Source organism: Oncorhynchus tshawytscha, linkage group LG22 (genome assembly GCF_018296145.1).
Source record: "Oncorhynchus tshawytscha isolate Ot180627B linkage group LG22, Otsh_v2.0, whole genome shotgun sequence".
NCBI lineage: Eukaryota > Metazoa > Chordata > Actinopteri > Salmoniformes > Salmonidae > Oncorhynchus > Oncorhynchus tshawytscha.
The window spans coordinates 14,468,677-14,480,757 of record NC_056450.1 but is presented as its reverse complement, the minus strand read 5'-3'; the positions used below and the strand labels follow the sequence as shown (position 1 = coordinate 14,480,757).

General features: G+C 41.0%; 2 protein-coding genes across 5 annotated transcripts in view; both read right to left on the bottom strand.

The window, feature by feature from the left end:
* kdm5bb (lysine (K)-specific demethylase 5Bb) overlaps positions 1-5,045 on the bottom strand; it is a 34,372-nt gene extending 29,327 nt beyond the window's left edge. For both annotated transcript variants that reach the window (XM_024384265.2, XM_024384266.2), the window contains exons 1-2: positions 4,695-5,045; positions 683-760 (exon numbers count right to left, since the gene is read on the bottom strand). In XM_024384265.2, coding sequence (XP_024240033.1) covers positions 683-760; positions 4,695-4,847 — 231 coding nt within the window. In that variant the 5' untranslated portion in view covers positions 4,848-5,045. The remainder of the gene's footprint in view (positions 1-682; positions 761-4,694) is intronic.
* Positions 5,046-6,174: 1,129 nt separating this feature from the next.
* On the bottom strand, positions 6,175-11,384 carry tuba5 (tubulin alpha 5). 3 transcript variants are annotated; one of them, XM_024384267.2, is made up of 5 exons: positions 11,217-11,384; positions 8,608-8,833; positions 7,642-7,790; positions 6,828-7,508; positions 6,175-6,715 (listed from the first exon to the last, which is right to left on the bottom strand). In XM_024384267.2, the coding sequence occupies exons 1-5, from the start codon at positions 11,217-11,219 to the stop codon at positions 6,416-6,418; spliced, it is 1,359 nt and encodes a 452-aa protein (XP_024240035.1). In that variant the 5' UTR covers positions 11,220-11,384; the 3' UTR covers positions 6,175-6,415. The 3 variants fall into 3 exon arrangements, with proteins under 3 accessions (XP_024240035.1, XP_024240037.1, XP_042159744.1); XM_024384269.2 differs by lacking the exon at positions 11,217-11,384 and adding an exon at positions 8,326-8,500 and having other exon boundaries at positions 8,608-8,747; XM_042303810.1 differs by lacking the exon at positions 11,217-11,384 and adding an exon at positions 8,326-8,496 and having other exon boundaries at positions 8,608-8,737.
* Between the last annotated feature and the right edge of the window lie 697 nt (positions 11,385-12,081).

Genomic DNA, 12,081 nt, shown 5'->3' with positions numbered 1-12,081 from the left:
TTTTGAGACAGGCTTTTTTTTTTAAACCTTTATTTAACTAGGCAAGTCGGTTATAAGAACAGATTCTTATTTTCAATGACGGCCTAGGAACAGTGGGTTAACTGCCTGTTCAGGAGCAGAACGACAGGTTTGTACCTTGTCAGCTCTGGGATTTGAACTTGCAACCTTTCAGTTACTCGTCCAACGCTCTAACCACTAGGCTACCCTGCCTCCCCTGCTCGAATAAGCTAAGTAGCCTATAGGCAGAGGGTAGCATAATCTGTCTGATTCTCTGTAATAATGGTATGGGAATCACACCAAAAAAACATTTCCAGTCACCTTGTCTGAAGGACAAGTGGATAAACAGGTTAATGTCAAGCCCTGCATGTTTTTTTTTTTCAAAGGTCTCATGAGGCCTACATTGAACACCACACGTTGGCTGCTACTGTAGGCTGAATAATAGATTAGCTATTTCCATGGTAAAATGTTATGGGATGCATTTTGGTAGGCCTACATTATGATCAAATAGCCACAGTAGCCTACTTGACCACTGTCTGAAACTAACTTAAAGCAGGTACAGCCTCAGTGTTCATAGTAAAAGCAAGCAGGAAGTTGCACATAATTTTCACAACGTTCAAGTTTGCGCTCAGCAGACCTGAAATTTGCTCAGTGCTGAAAACGTTGAGGGAAAATTGCTCCCTACCTCCAGTTCATTTAGCCTCTGTATCCGGGGAGTGAAGTGCAGTCTGTCAACATCACATGCAAATGGAGGCTGCCAGTCCTACGAGGACACAAAATATTATTATTAGAATGACTTAAATATTACACATAATATCATAAGTAGGTATATCGCACAGCTGAAAATATTATTCAAAGAACCACATAACACCCAGCAGTAGGGAGACATCATACAATAAACCAGTCCTTGCCATGTATGGGACACCGATCAGTAACAGATGTTTAGCCTACAACTCTAAGTCTGTCTATTTGTCTACCGTGGTCATGGAGTTACAGTTGAAGTCGGAAGTTTACATACACCGTAGCCAACTACATTTAAACTCAGTTTTTCACAATTGCTGATATTTAATCCTAGTAAAAATTCCCTGTCTTAGGATCACCACTTTATTTTAAGAATGTGAAATGTCAGGATAATAGTAGAGCATGATTTATTTAAGCTTTTATTTCTTTCATCACATTCCCAGTGGGTCAGAAGTTTACATACACTCAATTGGTATTTGGTAGCATTGCCTTTAAATGGTTTAACTTGGGTCAAACGTTTTGGCTAGCCTTCCACAAGCATCCCACAATAAGTTGGGTGAATTCTGGCCCATTCCTCCTGACAGAGCTGGTGTAACTGAGTCAGGTTTGTAGGCCTCCTTCCTCGCACATGCTTTTTCAGTTCTGCCCACAAATGTTCTATAGGATTGAGGTCAGGGCTTTGTGATGACCACTCCAATACCTAGACTTGTTGTTCTTACGCCATTTTGCCACATCTTTGGGTGTATGCTTAGGGACATTGTCCATTTGCAAGACCAATTTGCAACCAAGCTTTAACTTCCTGACTGATGTCTTGAGATGTTGCTTCAATATATCCACATAATTTTACTTCCTCATAATGCCATCTATTTTGTGAAGTGCACCAGTCCCTCCTGCAGCAAAGCACCCACACAACATGATGCTGCCACCCCTGTGCTTCACGGTTGGGATGGCGTTCTTCAGCTTGCAAGCCTCCACCTTTTTCCTCCAAACATAACCATGGTCATTATGCCCAAACAGTTCTATTTTTGTTTCATCAGACCAGAGGACATTTCTCCAAAAAGTACGATCTTTGTCCCCATGTGCAGTTGCAAACTGTAGTCTGGCTTTTTTATGGCAGTTTGGAGCAGTGGCTTCTTCCTTGCTGAGCGGCCTTTCAGGTTATGTCGATAAAGGACTTGTTTTACTGTGGATATAGATACTTTTGTACCGGTTTCCTCCAGCATCTTCACAGGGTCCTTTGCTGTTGTTCTGGCACAGTTGTTCTGGCACTTTTCGCACCAATGTATGTTCATCTCTAGGAGACAGAACGCCTCTCCTTCCTGATCGGTATGACGGCTGTGTGGTCCCATGGTGTTTATACTTGCACACTATTGTTTGTACAGATAAATGTGGTACATTCAGGCGTTTGAAAATTGCTCCCACGGATGAACCAGACTTGTGGAGGTCTACAATTCTTTTCTGAGGTTTTGGCTGATTTCTTTTGATTTTCCCATGATGTTAAGCAGAGGCACTGAGTTTGAAGGTAGACCTTTAAATACATCCACAGGTACACCTCCAATTGACTCAAATGATGTCAATTAGCCTTATCAGAAGCTTCTAAAGCCATGACATAATTTTCTGGATTTTTCCAAGCTGTTTAAAGGCACAGTCAATTTAGTGTATGTAAACTTCCGACCCACTGGAATTGTGATAAGTTATATAATCTGTCTGGAAACAATTGTTGGAAAAATTACTTGTCATGCACAAAGTAGATGTCCTAACCAACTTGCCAAAACTATAGTTTGTTAACAAGAAATTTGTGGAGTGGTTGAAAAACGAGTTATAATGATTCCAACCTAAGTGTATGTTAAATGTCCAACTTCAACTGTACATCATTACTTTTTTCTCAATACAATTTTCTAGTCATTTTAGGGTTACAACATGAGCATTGTAGAGCATACAGCACGATTGATTCCTTATCTTAAACCCACTAGCCTAACTAACATCACCTAAAAACCAACAAAATGGCTAGATGGAATTCAACAGCCAAGAAATGGTCAGGGCTACCGAGTTAACATTCCATTCCATCAGGATATTTACATCCATCAATGAAATTACTTATCACTAATTTTAGACTACATCCAATATTGATGGATAGTTATAACCAATACTTGTCTCTTCTTTTTTTTTTAAACTGTACTGTCGGAGCTCGGCGCATAAGAATTTCAGTGTACCCTAGGATTACATCTGCAAACCTGTGCGTGTGACTAATAAACTCCTATCTAATAATATATGTTATTTGACTGATGCCTATTATTCATTTATGGATTCCATCTTTTTGGGTTCAGGGGGCCTTTTTATTTCAGTTTCCAAAAAGGTCACAGTTATAAATAAGTTTAGGCTACACCAAACTGGAGACTAACAAATACAGGTGATGGTTGTGGGAAGTTAGAAGTTTGTCTGAATTACATTCATAGTAACTAATCAACCAACATTACCCATCTCTGTAAAGTTACAGCTCTTTGGCATTACCAGTGACTAGGGTTGCAAAATTCTAGGCACTTTCAATAAATTCCCTGGTTTTCACAAACTCCTGGTTGGAAAAATTATTAATCAGTAACCAGGATTTCTGAAAAACCTGGAAATGTATTGAAAGTTCACAGAAATGTTGAAACCCTACCAGTGACTATGGTCCGACAATGTCAAAAGGTTGCCTATTATTTTTTAATCTACCAAGCTAATCAATTAAAGACAAAAGTTTCCAGAAGATACCGACCCTAATGTTACGCTTGTTTACATCGAGCTGCACTGGGGTTAAATGAAGACACCGTGGAGGCAGCGTGAGGTATGGGTCAGAAAATGTACCTCAATGCAGGGGTGGGATATGCCACTGTACTCCAAATTATACCTTTATCCACACCGATACATCAACTGGAAGATTGAAATACTTATAGTTCTCTCAGAAAACTGCTCTTTTCATCCTCATCGCATGCTAGCTAGCAGTAGCCATTCTGGAATGGCAATGTCAGCCAATCAACTCCATATGCCATTCCATAATGGCTGCTGTTATCTAGCATGAAAACAAAAAGGGCAGTTTTCTGGGGGGAGAAAACAGTATTTCAATCTTCTCAATGGGGCAGTGTGTTTATAGGTACAATTTGGAGTACAGTGGCATATCCCATCCCTGCATTGAGCTAAGTTTTCTGACCCATATTTCATGCTGGCTCCACAGTGTATTAATGTAGCCATGATTGCGTTCAGATCCCAATGCAGCTCAGTGTAAACAAGCATAACGGTAGGGTCGGTATCTTCTGCCAAAGACAAATGGTGTATGCGTGTGTATTGTTTTCTCGCTTGATGACTAAACTACGCTGATCAGTCTTGGTAGCAAGCGGCCCAGCTGTAAGTCTCCACGTAAATTCAATTGACATAGCTAGCTTTTTTTGTTTATTGAATGCTGTTTGTTTTAAGTAACGTTAACTAGCTAACGTTAGCTGTTACTACTAACGTTGGCTGATTTGTCGTTTTACACTGAACTGACAGACTTCACTGTCGGTCATCGCACTAGCTAGTTTAACATCAGTCGTTAACGAAAGGATAATCTCACGATTTGTTAGTCAGCTAACGTTAGCTAGCTAGCTCAATTAGCTAGCACGACGATTTCAGTGATTGAAGAAGCAGTCAACATTGTCTTAGCAGGTTACGTTAGCAAGCTATTTTCATTAACGTTGCCTGCTGCAGTTACACAATGCCACTAACGTCAATTCAGTTGGTCAGGTAGCTAACGTTAGCTATTAAAACTAGCTTGATTATGTAGTTAGCTAGCTATATAAACATTAATGATACAAAATAATCAGCAGAACCTTCATCCGCCATGTTGAAAAGGTCCCTTTAACCCCCCGTGTTTGTGGTTGTCAGTTTTGTTGAAACGGTTTTAAAGAATCTGTTAAACCATTCAGCAGCTCGACCACACTTACCGGAGGCGGGCGGACCTTACAAATACCAGTTTTTTCCGCAATTGGACGAATCTTATTTATATAAGCAAAAGGATCGGCAAATTCCTCCCAGCTTGGTTCGAAGACTGGGCACTCCTGAGGCGGCTTGAACTCGTCCGGCCGAGGCTGGGTCATGGTCTTGATCCAATCTTAGAGCTCAGACAACACAGGTAGCCTAGTCACAACAGTGTGTCACCTATCTTATGGTCTGTCCGGAGGTATATCCTTCTAATTTCCAATGTCAGGGTCTCTCGAAGTCAATCGGGATCAACAATACGAGGCAGCTCAGCCAAACACACATACACACACACAGTGAAACGAATGTTCTAAGGCAGTGACTACGTCCGCCTAAAAAAGTAGATACCATATAATTTTTCTAAAACCTCTTATGTTTGCAAACTCATTCTCTGACCTTAGACATCAATCGTACTGCATGTTAAACATCGTAAATCAAGATAAATTATAGGCTTTTATTACATGGATTGTGATTATTGTCGATGTCACCAATATATTTCTAAAATGATTCCTAAATATTTTAATTGTTAATAACATACATACATGAATATGTAAATATACAAATACCCGTTTATTTTGACACACCATTGTCGTGTTGAATTTAGTGTAATTTACACAGAATTATGTTGGAAAAGATGGAGTATAAACTACGCATAAATTACTATTTTCTTTAGTCAGACTCTAATCAATTTTTAAAAAACTAAATTGTAATGAAACATATATAGGCTATGTAGAGGTCTATTAAGTCACAAGATTGAATGCACCCGACTGATGTGGTCCGTGAAGTACTGTAGCACACAGTGCATTTGAAGCCTATGCTACATCCAAACCAGCATCTTCATTGTAGTGTCAAATATTGTTCGTCTAACAAAACATCGTCTTATTGACAAGTTGAATATACGTAATTGTGCATTTTGATTGGTAAAATTTGATTTCAGAGAATTCATTCTTGAAAGTGCTTTTCATTGTATCCTCACTGGCTACTGTTTATTATTGCGGAGGGATATTTTCAGGTGACACCTTCACCGCTGCCGGATCTTGTTCTTTAAATAGCCCCGACGGGAGTATTTTGATTGGATGTATCTGCTTTGCAGGGGGCGAGCATTGATGAGTTTTAATATGTAACACAGTTTGAGGCTGGTCGCAAATTACATCGACGCGCTCCACAATAATGATCCAGAGACCATAGCCCAGTAGCAACAGTAATCAGCTCACTGAATGCAACCAGCAATGGGTTACAACTGGTTATTACATAATTATAAAATATGTATACATCTATAGACTCATAATATACTGTTAGTAACCTAAATATAAATTCTCAATACATTATTACTGAAACAGAACATGACAACAGAACGTGGGTAAGGTTCTCCAATCTACTCTTGGTTGAGTTTGGCCCTAGCTGTAACATGCTAGGGCCAAACAAAAAATATATTTTGCAATGTTGTACTCAAGACCGATTTTATTCAGAAGCTGAAATCTATTGCATTGCAAAACATGGCACTTTGAAACATACCGATTAACAAGGTGTTAATAAACCACAAAAAAAGTGCATCTGGCTGTTTATACAACTTCAGATGTTTTTGTTCAGGGCAGGCAGATACAACAATATATTGTTACAAGACAGAATACAAAGACAGAATATTACATTTTTAATAGACAGATTGGACATCATGGTTATTTGGTTCTTAATATTCCTCACCCGCTTCATCATCATCAGATTCTGTGCTTGTTCTGCCCAGCTCTTCATAATCCTTCTCCAGGCAAGCCATATCTTCTCTGGCCTCAGAGAACTCTCCCTCCTCCATGCCCTCACCTACATACCAGTGCACAAAGGCACGTTTGGCATACATGAGGTCAAACTTGTGGTCCAAACGGGCCCAGGCTTCAGCAATGGCAGTGGTGTTGCTCAGCATGCACACAGCCCTCTGGACTTTAGCTAGATCACCTCCAGGTACGGCAGTCGGGGGCTGATAGTTGATCCCAACCTGGTGAGATAGAAATAAAATTAACAAATGACCCCTTAGGCCGCGAAAGAAATATGGTGTTCATCTCAAATCGCAATATAAACCATATACAGGAGGCAATCATGTTGTTTACCTTGAAACCGGTGGGGCACCAATCCACAAACTGGATGGAACGTTTGGTCTTGATATTTTGAATGGCAGCGTTCACATCTTTGGGCACCACATCCCCACGGTACAGCATACAGCAGGCTATGTACATGCCATGGCGAGGGTCACACTTGACCATCTGATTGGCTGGCTCGAAGCAGGCAGTGGTGATCTCAGAGATGGTTAGCTGCTCATGGTAGGCCTTCTCAGCGGAGATAATGGGCGCGTAGGTGACCAGGGGGAAATGAATGCGGGGGAATGGGACTAAATTGGTCTGGAACTCTGTGAGGTCAACATTCAAGGCACCATCAAAGCGTAGGGAGGCAGTGATGGAGGAAACGATCTGACCGATCAATCTGTTGAGGTTGGTGTAGGATGGGCGCTCAACATCAAGGTTGCGGCGACAGATGTCGTAGATGGCCTCATTGTCCACCATGAAGGCACAGTCAGAGTGATCCAGGGTGGTGTGGGTGGTCAGAATGGAATTATATGGCTCTACCACAGCTGTGGACACTTGGGGAGCTGGGTAGATGGCAAACTCCAGCTTGGACTTCTTATCGTAGTCAACAGACAGGCGCTCCATCAGCAGAGAGGTGAAACCAGAGCCAGTGCCTCCTCCGAAGCTGTGGAAGATGAGGAATCCTTGTAGCCCTGTGCACTGGTCAGTCTAGGGAGAAAAACAATTGACCAACACCAGTGATGCACATATATATTGGCCTTAGCCTATATTATTACTACATTATGACTCAAATCCTTCCTTTGACTGTATGACCAAGATCTGGTCTTAATGTGATACTTACCATTTTACGGACACGCTCCAGAACCCCGTCAATGATCTCCTTACCCACGGTGTAGTGTCCACGGGCGTAGTTATTGGCTGCATCCTCCTTTCCAGAGATGAGCTGCTCAGGATGGTAGAGCTGCCTGTACATTCCCATCCTGACCTCATCTGCAGGGAAAACAATCACTCATCAACAAATATAGGACATCAACTGGAAATGTCACCTAAATTACCACAGTAGTATCAATTAATTGTTGATTTGCTCTTGGTTGGCAGTCCTGTGCATTGATATTATGTAGCCTATAAAGCTGTACTTACATCCACCCACAGTGTAATGTAGATTCACAATTTGAACAATCAGATTTTTTCGTATTTATTAATGTGCAGTAGTAAGACTTCTAGAACTGCTACAGTAGTGTTAGTGTTTTGATTAATGCACACTACTTAACAGACATACTGCAGTTCATTAGAAGTAACCTTGCATTTTATTCATTATTACTTGGCAAGGGCTACTTGTGTGTACTTTGGAGCAGCATATGCTGTGTGTGGGCTTTCTTTATTCATTCATCGTTTTGTTGTTGGCCCAGTTGTTATTGTTGTGAAAGTTTGGGATGTGTATCACTAATAAACCCCTCATTTATTCAACATTTAATTATTTTACCATCTCTTCTTCTTTGTATCAATATTCTACACCACCACTTACCAATTACATCTGGCTAGGTCCACAAATACAGCCCTTTGTACAAGCTTTCCTGAGCCACGCTCATTGAAGAAAGTGTAAAAGGGGTCATCACCGCCACCACCAATGGTCTTGTCTCTTGGATACCATGCTCCATCCAGCACAGGTCCCCGCATGCATTCCCAATTAGCACTCCTGCCTGGCCCATGAGGATGGATATGCATTTACACTACACATGTGCAATCACACACACAAACATGAATGATGGGTGGAGAGAAACAAAATGTTACAAATGAAATTGCTTACCGACCACTGTTGGCTCCAGGTCCACAAATATGGCCCTGGGAACATGGCGGCCAGAACTTCCTGTGTTAAAAAAGGTGTTGAAGGGGTCAGTCCGTGAATTAGGCCCCTGGTCCTCTTCATTGAACACCCCGTCTGGCCCCACACCGTGTTCCAAGCAGAAGAGTTCCCAGCATGCATTGCCAGTCTGAACTCCCGCCTGGCCCACGTGGATGGAGATACACTCTCTCTGTTGGCAAAAAACGACAGCATGACTACTTCCTGTTCCTCAAACCATCTGGCTGAAGTGGAAAATACATAAACAGCAAAGCCCATCTGATACACAGATACTGTAAATCAGACTATATTAACACACAATGAATTAAACTATGCTGACATCTAGGATTTACTAATAACATTTGTGTATGTTATCTTTTCTGCTTTGGCTGGTTGTTTACACCTCAGTAAGCACAGTCAACTGAAGAGGCCAAAATTAAAAGTTGATAGAAAAGCAAAACCGGATATAGAAAAAAATCAAGAAATACATTACCACGTGGTTCAAGTATTTAAAGATAATGCCAAAAGTAGAGAGCAATATGGTAGCTCCAAATTTAAAGTAACAATGTCAACTCTAAATAATGATCCCCAAAGATCCTGAACTTAAATCTGGTCAAATAAAAATGATTTATTCCTTTGATAGACAGTTTCCCAGACACAGATTGACCCTAGTCCTGGACTTGAAATCAGGGTGCTTTTTTTTTGTCCAGAACTTTTTTGTCCAGAACTAGGCCTAATCTGACTCTGGGAAACTGTACCTTTAAAGAATATATTTTAGGCAGACTGCCAGACACATGTTTCAGCAGGTCCAGATTCGTAGTCTTGGCACTGGATTTCAGGGGGAGGGAATTCTAGGTTCTCACAAGGTGGTAATAAACTGACATTTGAAAAGGAAATGGCATCTGGAATAATGTAAAACTAAAATGCTGTGTAATATGCATGATACAATAAGTCACAAAGACATATTACTCCTAAATCAGGAATACAAAGTAACTTATTGTATGATGATGTGAAAGGGGCTTGGCATGCTTGTTATATATTTTTAATGGCTGATTCTTTAAAAATCACAAGGTATCATGCATAGTACTAGACTACATGTTTCGTTGATGTACACAACTGATATTGGAAGTTACTGTACCACAGTACATTACTTTCCTAGACTCCTGCCTAAATACAGGTATAGTAAGCTGATATTTTAACAGATGTATTTGTCATTTGAAAGTTGAAAACCTCATGAAAGTTTGTCAAGCAAGTGACTCAATCTGCTGCGTCTGCCCCCTACCAGAGACGGAAGACAACTCGCTGTTTTTTGTTGTTGTGGATCAATGAACTAAGTAGACCAGACTCAGCTGCTATTGCATTGGTGTCTTTAGGACACCCAGTAAAGTAGACCAGAACTGACTCTTTTTTTAAAATGGTAAAAGGCCTGAGTGAACTGTCTTCATTTGTCCACCATCTTTGCCCACACGATACCACTTTCCGCTTCCTCACACAGGCTCAACAGATTCATTGGATTCCACTCTTTCAGACACAGACAGTATACATTCCCACGCATACAGTATTACCACAGTTTCTAAATCCAGAGGCGCAACAGCACAAGACTTCCGCGAACGCATGCCGATCTACCGTTTCAGTGTTTAATTGCTATTTTGTAATTACTTCGCCACCATGGCCTATTTATTTCCTTAACTTACCTCATTTGCACTCACTGTATATATACTTTTTGTTTTCTTTTGTTCTACTGTATTATTGACTGTATGTTTAGTTTATTCCATGTGTAACTCTGTGTTGTTGTATGTGTCGAATTGCTACGCTTTATCTTGGCCGGGTCGCAGTTGCAAATGAGAACTTGTTCTCAACTAGCCTACCTGGTTAAATAAAGGTGAAATAAATAAATAAAAAAGCAGACCAGGCCAGGGGTTGAGAAGTCAATGAGAGAGAGGTGAAAAAATATTCCCTATTTCTTAATTTTCAAAAAATCTAAAGGCACAAGCTAGATTCGAGGCAATGTCTTAAGTAGTTGAACATGTTATTGGTCCAACATCGTGAAAGTCACACGTTTTCATTTTCCTACAAATCAACTACATGGCGGAGTGCGGTCCGCACATGCGCAGTTCGGTGAGAGACGACCGTTTGACATGACATATTTCTGCGCATGAGTTTAGCTTGCCGAAGTCGCCATGACATCGCCTTCAAGTGTGATTGGGAATTTCTATTGGAGAAGCAGTTTCTGCCTATCTTCATACTATAGGCTACTCACTGTCTTTTGTATTACATTGTTGTAAGAACGTAGTAACAAAGTATCAACTTTCATACAAATGGATACATTCAATGGATAGAGGTAGGGCCCTACGCACGGCCGAGGCTATATGCATAAGGAATAACAACTTTTTTCAAATGAAACATCTGAAATAGTCGAGTGGTCCACATTTTCAGACTGCATGAACAATACATTTGCCTTTGAGGGTGGCAAATATTTATAATAACACTGAAAATTGGGGAAAATGCACTAACCCCATTTAGAATTTCAATGCAAAAAGAGAAAAATGAAATAGTTATGTATAGTGCGGGCATACCATTTCCTCCTGTCAAGATTCGGGTTGATTGAAGACGCGTAAAAAAGGGTTTGAAAATGAATACAGTAAAAGGCGCAAAAAGTTTTGCTACAGCTCCGTCGACAATGGTCACCGCCAACACAGGAATGTAGACTGGGTCTGCGCTGCACTTTGCGCGCTTGCACACTACTAAAATACCTGAGCACTCCAGTCGAATTGTCATTGGATCCCAGTGGTGACCGTGTAGGTATGATGACGTTTCAAAAAGGGATTTACATGCAACCTAAAATATGTGATTTGGTTCATACTCCATCTACATGTAGATATTGTTGTGATTTTGGGAGGTAGCCAGGTTGGAACTGAACCAGGCTCTGGCCTTGGGTCAGTCTGCTCTTATCAAGGATCACAAGATGACCCCCTTATTTGATAAACTGACTACAGTATTGATGTTTGAACAACATAAACAAATATTTACCTATACAGTATATGTGATTTGGTTCATACTCCATCTACATGTAGATATTGTTGTGAATTTGGGGGGTAGCCCGGTTGGAACTGAACCAGGCTCTCGCATTGGGGCAGTCTGTCATAAAGCTCTTATGAAGGATCACAAGACCACCCTCTCTTATGGGAAACACATCCCTGCCCCTCCAAACATCCATCCACACCCCTGATAGCCCCACAGTAGTGTCATCCCACTTCTGACTAATCAGTTCAGGGATTAGCCCAACCTGGACTCAAACCCAGGTCCCTGCGGGTGCGAGTGTCAGTCCAACACCTTAGCCATGATACCAAGAGGTCCGAACCCCTTGACAAAATCACTAGGCTTGTACTAAAGGTCACCACAGTACACAGCAGCATAACATTCTGAATTGCCTTCATAACT